Source organism: Convolutriloba macropyga, chromosome 11, assembly GCF_964194025.1.
Source record: "Convolutriloba macropyga chromosome 11, txConMacr16.3, whole genome shotgun sequence".
Taxonomy (NCBI): domain Eukaryota; kingdom Metazoa; phylum Xenacoelomorpha; order Acoela; family Convolutidae; genus Convolutriloba; species Convolutriloba macropyga.
This window is the reverse complement of record NC_134478.1, coordinates 28,405,748-28,418,140: the sequence shown is the minus strand read 5'-3', so window position 1 is coordinate 28,418,140 and position 12,393 is coordinate 28,405,748. Positions and strand designations below refer to the sequence as shown.

At 37.6% G+C, this 12,393-nt stretch overlaps 1 protein-coding gene across 1 annotated transcript in view; it reads right to left on the bottom strand.

Annotated features, from left to right (window-relative positions):
• Positions 1 to 12,393, bottom strand: part of LOC142349087 (dynein axonemal heavy chain 10-like) — a 213,736-nt gene that overhangs the window by 20,697 nt on the left and 180,646 nt on the right. The window contains exons 52-62 of the mRNA XM_075400499.1: positions 12,245 to 12,356; positions 11,824 to 12,057; positions 10,173 to 10,340; positions 9,967 to 10,062; positions 9,349 to 9,564; positions 8,788 to 8,942; positions 8,105 to 8,326; positions 7,607 to 7,733; positions 7,314 to 7,470; positions 3,412 to 3,655; positions 2,952 to 3,072 (exon numbers count right to left, since the gene is read on the bottom strand). Coding sequence (XP_075256614.1) covers positions 2,952 to 3,072; positions 3,412 to 3,655; positions 7,314 to 7,470; positions 7,607 to 7,733; positions 8,105 to 8,326; positions 8,788 to 8,942; positions 9,349 to 9,564; positions 9,967 to 10,062; positions 10,173 to 10,340; positions 11,824 to 12,057; positions 12,245 to 12,356 — 1,852 coding nt within the window. The remainder of the gene's footprint in view (positions 1 to 2,951; positions 3,073 to 3,411; positions 3,656 to 7,313; positions 7,471 to 7,606; positions 7,734 to 8,104; positions 8,327 to 8,787; positions 8,943 to 9,348; positions 9,565 to 9,966; positions 10,063 to 10,172; positions 10,341 to 11,823; positions 12,058 to 12,244; positions 12,357 to 12,393) is intronic.

Here is a 12,393-nt window from a genome sequence, read left to right as displayed (position 1 = left end):
ATAAAAATAGTTTTCTTTTAAATCATTTACAACATTTTTTTGCAAAAAAATGGGCGACGTCTCCAGGTTTCTGTTTGAGATTTCAAAAACATCCAAAAAAGACCGCAGTTGCGGTTCATCCAAGATATTTGAAAGAATATTTCAAAAAAAATTTTAAATGAAAGAAAAAGAAATTCAAATGTATGAAAGACTATAATATCAATTTTATCCGGTTTCCAATTTATCTCTAAATATGTTTCTAAACGAGAGTATGCAGAGGCTAGATTTGCTATCAACAAATAATATATGGTTTTTCTAAGGCTTCCTTGAACAAAATTCAATTAGCGGGAATTAAAATTTCAGTTTAATTCATTTGTGCGGTTCTTCTCCTGAGTCCGTTTTTCGATTCTGACTTTGATGTTTCAAATTGTTTAGCCAATCAATTGTTGTTTTGTAGTATTAGAACCACTAAATTAAGAGCGGATAGTTAATCCGGCATATCCACCGCATACTTTAACGCGTTAACTACCACTACTTTTAACACCCGGCAAACAAACTAACGCGCGCTTAGGCTAACAATATATTAACATTTGAACCTTTAATTTCTAATTACTAAACGAGCCACAAATTTGGGCCTAGATTATCCAGGACCAAATTTAAACTGGAAGTTGAATTGAATTTAAGTAGGCGCCGATAATACTGTTCATTTTCTCTGCTTTTTGAGTGACATTTGCAACTCAGGGAAAATGCTAAGAGCGATGCAGGTGGATCAGGGGAAAAGCAATCGTCCCCCCACAAAAACCTCCCCTTAATCTAGCAGAAGGGAAGACATCAGGCGCCTACGCATGGATGAAACAGGCTCATAGGCTCCCGCTTTTTTAAGGTTTTTTAAAGGAAGAAACAATAAAACCTTCATGAGATGAGCAGATTTAATTGTCTTAATTTCTCGGCCAATAGGAAAATTAGGAAAGCGTTTCACTATGGACGTGAACGTGGTCTTCCGCCCCCTATCGGCCCAATGCTTCATCGAAAATACTGAAATAAAGAAGCAGGATGAGATTTTTATTGGACCAGCTATAGCCGCAGACAACGGCTTTCCTTTTTTCCTTGAAAAATTTTTTTCCTGATAACAAACATTTCTAACAAATTAACAAAGATAGCAAAAGTGAAGACAAACAAATTCCAAGTTCATAATTATTATATTTTCTTCCAAAGTATATTATCCGGAATGTTTTGACTTTAACATCCAACAGCTATCACTTGACTATCACAACTGCGGACCTACCCAGTCTAACTCAGCTCACTCCGAACAATTTGGTAATTATTGAGACTGTAACTTCTATATTAATCTTTTGTAAGTTAAACCTTTCAGCCCCCTAACTTTAAATTGAGACTTATAGCACTCGACAGGTCTTAGGCATATATTCTTGCCTTCGATTTGTCTTTTATCAGACTAGACTACTCTGCATGAGAGGGGCTGCATATCTCGCGGTCTAGCAAGTTTTTCCAATCAGTCTAGTCTGATAGTTTGAAGTGAGTGACAAAAGCTGGAAACAAAACTAACAGGCCAGATTTCAGGAGAACCTTCGGAAGGCGGCTAAATTAAATTCAGCGAAAGAAATTATTCTTTGACAAAGTAACATACAGCAAAGGTCCTGTAAGCTAGACCAAAACTATATGAGCATGTTGCATGTTAAAAGTTTGTGACATGCTTATCACGCTAACTCCTATTGAACGTGAAGAACTCTGCAGAAAAAAATCTCTTAACTTCAGAGAAATAAAATTGGTATTTTAATCGAAGATATTTAAGGGTTAAGGACATGGCCACTAATTTTTACAACAAAAAAAAACAAAAATGGTAATACAGGAAAACTGTTTTTAAACAGATATTCTGCATCAATTAAAAGTGTAAATCAGTGACAGACAAACACAAAAAACTCCGAAAACTAAAATTAGGGAAAAACATTGTTAAATTGTCCTCAAAATTAATGTTGAATGAACTACAAAAATAGGCACAAACTTCAAGCAGACTCAAACAAGATATTTTTGAATTGAACTCAGGCATTAACTAATGAAAACTTTAAAGAGGCTCGCAAAGAAAGGAAAATTAATAGCTAAATTTATTTATTTGTTGCTTATGTTTTATTTTTCCTCCTCTCAATTTCTCTCCAACAAAATACATAGCAACTAATACGGAAAGAGATTATCGATGAATTGGCTGCATATTTGAAACAAGGGAAGCAAAAGAACAAAATTACAGGGAAGTAAAATAGGGACTCGAAAATTTGAAACATTTACCAAAATTGTTTGAAAAGTTGCTTATATCATTGAATATTAAAATTTAAAATCATTTTTCTGCTGCTTAAATTTATTCTTTAGCCCAAGTACAAATTGCGATTTTCTTTTGTAGTTTTGTGTTAAAGATGGTATGACCGAGGTCTCACTAAATACGAAAAAATAGTATTTGGCAAGCACTGGAAATCTGGCACTAGCATCTCGCAAGTCTTTTGGGAATTCAATCTGGTTTAATAGAAAACCGATTCAATAAAAACTCGAGAAATGTTCAAACAAAACAAGAAAAGAAAACATTTTGGGCTAGAAAAAATATTTTCAGTCTTTTCAGCCTTTTCACCCTGAATACAAGCCTTCACTGCATCCTCAGCACATTAAGAACTGAGCACTTGAAGGACTTCGGAAGCCAGTTCAGGGTCTCTAATGCAACCTAATGCCTACTGGGCTTTCCCTGCTTGTCCTGTTTTGAAAGCTCAGTTTTATCGGAAAAAGTTGATATAACATCTTTCCTGTGCTCTGACTTCAAATTTTCACTCATTATTGACCTTCTCTCATACGCCCTTCGAAACATTTGTTATTTAATAGGTTGGAACACTGGTGATGTCAATTTTCCTTGTTTTATTTAATTGCTTTAAGAGCTACCGCAGATAAAGCGAATGATGAATGAAAGCGTTTGAAACCTTAGTTTTGGTCTCCTCCAATGTCTGGACCAATTCGACATTGTCCAACATGTTACCAGTGGAAGTTGCCAACTCACGCAACAGAGCATCCTCCAAGTCCTTCAGCAGCTTTTTATTTTGACTGAAAATACACAATTAATGATAAGACTATTAAAATAATTAGGACAAAAAGATAAATGGACATATCTAAGCAGATGACCATGTAGACATTTTTGCTCCTAAGAATCTCGGATCTGAACATCTCGAACCTGTTTATGTAAAAAAGTTTCAACCATTAAATTAAAATGAATAAGGATAGACTGTAAAAACCCCATTGTGTTCGTTTCAATTTAAAATTGATTAGCTAGAATAATCTCAGCTGAAGTATCTGATGGAATGGCATGACTTGATGTCAACCCCCACGGATGTTTCATGTATGACGTAAGCAATGGATACCTTTCTCTGGATACTTAACACCCACCTTGTTTCCTGAATCAGTCTCTCCCTGTTCTCCTCCAACTCTTTCCGTTCGAACCCAACAATCACACTCAGCAATTGGTCTTCCAGACCCTTCAGGGTGACTTGGTAGTTGATCACCATACTCTTTCCGAAGTGGGAGGGGGTAAGTTTGGGGTTGGGCAATTTGCTCGTCAGGTACAGACGGAAGTTCGGGTCGTAGTCGACTTCTTTGTCACCGAGCATGATAAACTCGCGACCCGCTGCGCCTGAAAAAACCTTTTCACTGTTGCTTCAGAACGAATCATTTTTTTTTTCGTACAGCAAATTGGAAAAAATCAATCCCGAGAAAAGTTTGAAACACATTATAAACACAATTTTGAGACTCATAGTTGAGACTCGTGTCACAGGAAATATAAGAAAAATCAATTGAGCACTTTTCAAGCATTGTTTCTCATCTGTTCATTTTTGAAAAATTTGTGTAATCTTTTACTGCTTTCTAATCGGTTTCGGAAACAAGAAACACTGAAACAGCCACATTTTTATGGGAGATAAACCACCAAGGAAAGATGAACCCCCAACTTGACTATTAAAGAGCTGCGCATTTACCGCGTTCGGCTATGCCGTAGCAGCCAGTAGGACTTGATATGAAACTATCGCAACAGAACAAATTATCACGACCGAAATTTAATGTTAAAATGGGGGGCTAATTTCAGTGGCGGTTTCTTTCCCAAACCCCTCGTGTTTTTTGTGATGAACATGAATAGAACATTGAGTCTAAGTCCAGTTTTTGATTAGCATTCAAGTGAGCTGTTGACAAAATAATAGCATTATTATTTAAAAAAATAAACAAAATAGATTTCTAAAACTACAAATCATAAGACATTAATGAATTTTAATCAGTTATCATGTTATCATTAACAGCTGGTCAAAAATAAGCCCATTTTCCAGTTCGTTTCGTTATTTATATATTTTTTGCCCGTACCATTATCAAATAGAGCCTCTGCAAATAAAAGCAAAAAATTCCAATTGAATCATTATTTTTTGATGACAGAAATACAGTTGATGCTGACGAAAATTTGCGAGTCAATGCGAGCAACTACAATGCGATAATACAGTGAAACGTTTGATGGTGATTAAGCTCATGAAAGTGATGTTAAATACCCTTTGGAGCTTGCGATCTGTTCACGTATCCCCGAACTGTAATAGTAAGTACAAAATCAACTTATTGAGATTCGGTCTTCTTCCGATTCACTAAGATACAGTCAATCGATTAAATTTTCCAGATCATAAACTAACCCTGACTGGGTAGTAGACTCTCTGTCGTATTTTGGGCGAAGCTGTTCGGGCAATTTGTAATGATGATCAGAAGTTTCAAACAGCGATTGAAGTGTTCAATGAGCAGAAATATGCAAATAAGTGCATTTGGACAAAAAAACTCTGCAATTTGAGCACGATGCTGATCAAGCAATTGGTTAAGTTTAGTAGCAGCTCTATTGGATGATTTGTGGTGCCAAAATTATTTGAAGTACATTGCGGCGCAGCAAGTGTATTTTATGATTTCATGGAGCTTATCTACCCAAAAAAGTCGGGTTTTTCACGACCATGTTTATAGATTAGAGTGTCTTCTTGATCCACAAAAAGTATCGAGTTTCTGAAACTATTAAGCAATTAATGGCCTTCTATCATTCAATGGCTTATTAGATACTGTGGGATAGGGGCAATTTTCAGCAAATTCGAACTGAATTGGCCTGGTGTCACTCGTTTCTACACACGTTTACAACTCTGATCTTTAAACATGCATGGATCGAAAAACTCTTCAAAATTGAGTCAATTAAAATGCATTTAACCAACACGATGCTGATCAAGCAATTGGTAAAAATTCGGACAATTTTTTGGCTGAAACTAAGCCGTTATTGAAATAATAAAGACAAAAAAACTCAGTGTGCAGTAAAGCCAGCCGCTTTTGTGATACAGAATATCGTGGCTCCGAATGGGCCGTTTTGAGAAAAAAAATCAGTGAAAACGGAGCGGAGTGACAAATTCGTTTCTTCTGTTTCACATTCAGTGTTTTCGAGTGGTTTTTTCGATTATCAAGTCACTGTCTTAGCACACAAAAATCTTATAGTGATGTCAACTTCTAAAACCATAATTTCTGTTGGTTTTTACTGCAAAAAATTTCCTGTTACAATCAAACAGTTTCAAACACAGTTATCTGCTTATAGGGATCTGTCCCGGAGCTACCAAATATTATATTTCATCAATGAATCAGACAAATTTCATTCAGAATTTTGGCGCTGGCAATTCTGTACATGTCCCATTTTATAATTTTAAATCTGCATTTTAAAACTTGATGACTCATCAAACTGCTTTTTGTCTGAGCAGGAAAATTTACACGCTCTGGGCATGAATAATTGCAGCTTGGATTTTCTCATACAAGAACTAATAACCTAATGACCTCAGCATGGTAATGAAGAAAAACTGCAAGACTTTTATCTGCGCATAACTACCTACGCTCTTGTTTGCTCAAGAGGCAGTTAACTCTTTGCTCGCCAAATCGCTTTGCTCCTAATTTACTCAAAATGTCAAAGTATTGAGGGTTGACAATAAATTCATGCGCAAAAAACTTCGTGCTTAAATTAAAGCAAATCAAAAATTAATAGTTTAACTTTAATCAACTCATCAAGGTAATGAAAGTCCACTGTAATGAAATCAAGTCATTTGTACTGAAAGTCCGTAGTTTTACGTTCATTATGGGCTCTGACATTTGAAAAGCTTGTGTTCACCGTTTTAAAATTGTTCTCCATTCGATGAACAGTCAGTCCAGATCGGCAATGTGATGGGGAGTACAGATACCCCCACGTGCATTTTCAGTCGTGTTTTCACTTTGACAACTGTCGGTTCACATTGAGTGTCAACTCGCTCTTAGTAAGTAATAACATGTGAACATGTGTAGTGTTCTCCATCACCAGTGGCTTGTCTGGTGAGGTTGTTTATTGAGTACAGAACGTATTTCGGCTTCTCAAGTAGCGGCCTAATTGGGTATCAGTGAAACAGGGCAGCAGGCAGCCCACCAGGATTCGAGGGGGTGCAGGTGGGGCAATAATTTGCCTCACCTTGATGAATTTCAGTTAAAACTACCCTCGAAACGTCCGATATTACTGCATTTATAGCTTTTTAAGGGAAACGCCATTTCAAATATTTTGAACATGCTTGCTAATCGAAATTTTAACTTTATTCGAAATTTTAATTATGCGGAGCATATATCAGACTGCACATGTCACATAAAGACAAGTAATACTTATCAGACAAAAACAGCATGATTTTCTTCATGGCAACTTTGTTAACAGCATGTTATTAGTCTAATCGTTTTCTGGGCAGGCCGAGGATGTACTAACACTTGTGTTCCAATGATTCAGATCTGTTTACAATGTTATTTAACTGAAACATTGATGAATCGCACTGAGGGGTAGCTCCGGGGTATCATAAGAGGAACGCAATTTTGAAGTCCACGAGGTCAGGAAAAAGTTGTAAAAAAACGCCAGATGAAAGTATTCAGCAAAATCAAAATCGATAGTGGCACAAAATATTTGAGGCATACCTGGTTTGTGCTATTGTCATAGCAACACCTTTGTGTGAAGAAATTTCAAAACATTAGGCGCAAATAATGAATACTTCGTAGTGGACGTTTACTCCAGCATTTCTGGTTCCCCTGAAAACTCAAATATTCTCTCTTTTTTTTCTCTACGTTTTCGATCTTGAGTTATTGAATGGTTTCAATTTTTGCTGACTTAATTGCTAAAACGCCAATTATTATTGCTCAGGCTAATGCTTCTGCAATATCTTTTCAGATTTGGTGATGCGATGCAGTGAATATATGCTCTTAAATGCAAATGTGGCAACATTCTGCCCCATCCTTCTTCTTACCTTTAATGTTCTTCTCGAGGACGTTGTCAATGACTGGATCCAGGTACTCGTCACAGTCCTTGAAGAGGAACGGGAACCCGTACTTGATCGACATCTCCAGGTGTTTGAGGAAGTCAGGGTCATTCATCGTGCAAATCTTCAGGTTGTGGTCTGCTTCCTGTCAAGTGTGAAACAGAAATGAAATTTTGAGCACACATATAAATGTTTATCGTGCTAATATAAGAGTACCAAATAAATTCAACTAGTTCCAATTTTGATATTATAGGTGTTCCATAATTATGTTTGTTGCTTGCCTTGTTTTTGATCCAATTGATGGCTTGTTCCTGTGGATCAATGCAGTATGGGAATCTGCTGGCTTGAGTGGTGAGGATTCCGTTTTGGATTGACAACTCATCCGGAGGCAGGCCCTCTGAGTTCCACCTAAATAGAAATTCCAAAACATAACCCCGCCTAGAGGTCGCAATAAGGTAAGGACTCAAAATTGAGACGCTTTTTAACTTTGACGCAGATTTTTTGGGACAGTTTTTGATCATTTCTGAAATATTTTGTCCTCATAAACTGATGAAAAACGATAAATGGTTTTTAGGAATAAACCAATTAACTTGAATTAATTTTTGAGAAGACAAAGTGTGTGTGACAAAGAGCAGTACAACCAAGGTTCAGGTTATGGCTCGAATATTTAATACGGCACCGCGTGTACGGCTTACTGTGTTTGTTTTAGGTTTTGTTATAAATAGTTGGACTTGTATTAAGTAAAGACAAGAAAACGTGAAAAAGTGAAAATAGCATACTTGCTGATTTCGACATCATCAGTCAATAGCTCCTCAAGTTTGAATGGTTCAGTCATCGGGATCTCAGCCTCCTTCATCTTCTGCTGCCAGTCCTTCTCAAATGCCTCCATTCTGAAGTCCACTGAGAATGCACCCAGATAACTGAGGAAGGCAGCTCCAAGTAGACAGTCGCCCATCAGTTTCACACGCTTTATTTTCAGTTCAGCCAGATCTTTTGTCCATCTGTGATGTACAGCGTGCAAATCAAATAATGAAACGATCGATCAATTACATCACATCATGCTTGGGGGGGGGGGGGGTTGGGGGGGTTGGGGTTAAAGAGCTGGTTTTACATAGTTTATCTAAATGCATAGTTTTGTATTTCCAAGAGGCAGCCGAGGTGTAACTGGTATAGCCACTGGAAAGACCACCCGGACCCTGTTCCCATAGTATGTCAGTAGTGAACAAATCTGCGCAGATTATGTTCAGAGTAACATTTTTTGTTCTGTATTTTTACAATGATCAGCGTAAAAAATGACATGAACATAGCACTATGCAGGGTAAAATTGCAGAATTGAAATACTATGATTAAGCGCTGAGTTACTATGTTACCATGATCCGGACAGGTATTAACAGTTTTAACAGCTTGCTAGTAGTTAGAAGTGAGCCTGGATTACACGAATGAGAGTGATGAAATAACTAACCGTTCATTCTCACTGGACAGACCACTGATGAGTTTGTCAGCTGCTATCAATCGTCTCTGCATCAAATCTGCCTCTTCTTTCAGAGCCTCTTTCTCAGCCATGGCCTCCTTGTACTGTGCACCCAATTTCTCCAGCTGCTCTTCCAAACTTTTCACCTGAAATCAGTCAAGATTGTAACTTGTTCCAAAAAAGTTGTATTAAATTAGCAACCGACTTCATTTTTCGCCCATCTTGTTTTATACAAAAGATTTACAGCGATACAAAGGATGCCCATTAGTCACCACTAGAGCTGAGATGCCCTCTACGTTAACATTTCCAACGTTTAACACAAAGTGATGCAAATTAAAATATTTCTAGCCAAGCAAATTTTTCTGCTTAATTTGTAAACATATTTTTGTCAACTCGAGCTGGTTAACTCCAAACTTTTATACCAATAGAAACAGTTCATCAATACCATAATTTATGGAGACGTATTGAAAAGATCGAGTTAAGATAAATGTCGTCTATCAAGGGCAAAAGATGCTCAAAGTGCGATATCTAAAATTGGGAGAAGTTATTTGCCTCTTTCTCAGTTTTGTCCAGACTTCTCTTGGCCTGGGCAAACTCCTTCTCCAAATTGGCCACTAAGTCTCTCTTGGGTTTAATCTCCCTCGCCACTTCACAGTAGCCCACTACAGCTGTCACGAATTTGAACAAACCAGCTCCTGCCTTAGAGATCTGTTTCATCTCGTCATAGGTTGTGTCCATTGTTTTTAGTGTGGCTTTCACTGTTTTCATCTGCAATCAAACCAATTTTGATACCAATTGAAATATTTAGCAATATCTGCTGATTTAAAACCCATTCTCTCAAACTTGACGAATTTGAACATTTTGAACTTGACGAATTTGAACAAACTTGACGATTTTTAACATCCAATTAAGTCAATATACTGTTTTTGCCATGCAGTAATGTGTATATGGGCTTACAGTGCCAGGGGAGGGGAGATATGTAATTTTAAAAAAAATGGGTAGAAAGTAGAAAGATTGAAGTTTTTGAAATTATATATCTCCTCTCCCCTGGCCCTATAAGCCCATATTCACATTACTCCATACTTCTTAAATGAACAAGAAATTGTCGATCAAACTGATCAGTTGTGACTTGACGTAATCTCGATCAACTAAGAGGATGAAGCAGCATACCTGGTTGCCAGTGATTCCGTCTACATCCAGTGTCTTGAGTTGCATCAAAAAATTGGGATCAGACATCATGGCCTTGGCGCTCTTCCACGAAATCTCCTAAAAAACCATCGGTGCAATCCGGACAGGTAGCTAGCTTATTTCCATAACTTTCTAGAGAAAGGGTTAAAGTTTGAACCATGGATCAAAAGAATATGACGGATTCCCACCTTGATACCCTTGACAACCACAACACATTCACACACGCTCTGCACAGCCTTGGGTGGCTTTGCGAATGATCGGATCTCCGTGACGTCATTCTTGTCCAGGTCATCAAGTGCTAATCTGGCTGCCTCCAATGCAGGCAGGGCTTCAGCCAGGGCGTCTTCTGCTCCTTTCTACATTTCAAACAAAATTATCAACAATCCTGATCATTTTTGATCCAATGCGTTAAACTATCTTGCTAACTCACCATTCAACGCAATATATGGTAGATACAACTCGCCAGTTATAGATGGCATCATCCGGAGTGAGGAGGTGGAAATATGAACCGGTTGATATAGACAAAAATTGAAATCATTAGACGCTCCAGGTGAACAATTGGCCATGACTTGAATCAGCTCTCATTAGCGTGAATAACCACGAAATAGTCAGACAAAACGTGTTTATGTTTCGACCCTGCGGGACTATATGCAAATTTTCGAGACTATGCATCCAACGTGCGATGATTCAGAACTGTGCGACTATGATCAAACTGTGTGATCCAGGCGAAAAAGGTCATGACCAGATGCTAAGAAAAAAATGACATGATTCAAAATTGTTTGTTTATGTGTGAAAGAGCGCGAAACTGTTAAAAATTGTGCAACTTAAGACAAGAATGATCCGACGGAACAATAAAAAAATTCGCGACTATGGCTTGACAATCTAGACAGTGCGAAACTCTTATCCAGACAGTGCGAAACTCTTAAAACATGCCACACTTGCGACTATGATCAGAATAAATTTTAGTACATGAAATTCTGTTGTTTCATAATAATTCATTCTTCTCATGCCACATTTTCTCCAAGCGATGCAAGAAATAATGAGAAATTGCAATACACACTTCCAGTAATAACTTCCAGATACAAAGTAGGCAATTGTTGCATTTTGAGAAAAAGTGGCATCTTTCTCAGTTAACTCACAGAAAATAATTAAAGAAATAGGTAAAATTTAATTCTGTGGGACTACACTCTAAAAAAATTGCAGGTAAATTGATTATAAATTGCAGGTAAATTTACCTAGATTTTGCAAGTAAATTACCAAACGTTGCAGGTAAAATTACCTAGACATTTTTTAGAGTGTATGAGGCAGATTTAATCAGATTATGAATCGAATCATTGCGTTTTTGTGGACTTATGTTTTGACATAACGCGCTAATGACTCGTCCTATATTTCTAAAGAGCGCGATGAAAACTATGGTCTGGACCTTGTAATTAACATCTGAGATGGTAATCCCCGCCCCGAAAATAATTGTCAAATTATATTTCGACCGCCTCATCCCGGGAACCGCTGCCGCTTATTTTTTGCAGATCTTTCTCAGTTCATTTTTTTGGGCTCTCAGAGCAAATTAGTTTTGTTCGAAGCAATTGCCAAGAAGTAGAAAAATTTGAGAGCATACTTTTATGTTATCTTCTAAGATTCTTGCAAGAATTCAAAATCTTGCAAGGTTCTTGCAGGAAGAATTCAATTCTTGCAAGAATCTTGGAAGATAAATGGAAGAACTATGCATCATCTTGCAAGATTTCTGCAAATATTTTGAACTCTTTGATCACTAGGGAAGTTTGAGAAATATATGAACGTTCAGAAAGGGAGGTTTGATTTTTTAATACTAGTATGTGACACCTTTTCGACTGCAATGACTTTGCTCTGTTTCTCAATCTCCTTAGCTGCCACTTCAGCAGAGGCCTTCTTAGTGTTAGCAGTCTCAGTGCTAGTCTCAATAGTCTGCACTAGTTCGTCACACTCTTTAGTCTTCTTCTCCAGAATGACCTTTTGGGTGTCCAGTTTCTCACTCAGCACCGCCAGTTGTTCTCTCGCCTCTTTGATCTTCGCCATACCCGACTCCAGACGTTCGCACTAGGAATGCAAAAGATTTGCATACATTCATGAAGCCATAAAAACATTTTGAGCACAATCTACTCTGATTCGCAGCTGAGCCTAACTCTCTGGTTTGACAAACTTGCGTGTTAGTCTCAATTAAAATCATTAACAATTTGAAAAGTTTTCCAATGTTGTTTTGTTAAACTTCCAGCATTTCGCTCACCTGCCCCACGACTAGTTTGTCCTTGTCAATCAACAGTCGGGTGTAGGATGAAATATAGTCCAGGTAGTTCTTGGGAGTGACGTAGTTGGGCCTCCTCAATCTCGCCAGGAACCTTAAACGAAGACTTGGCTTGTAGAATTTGGTATGCT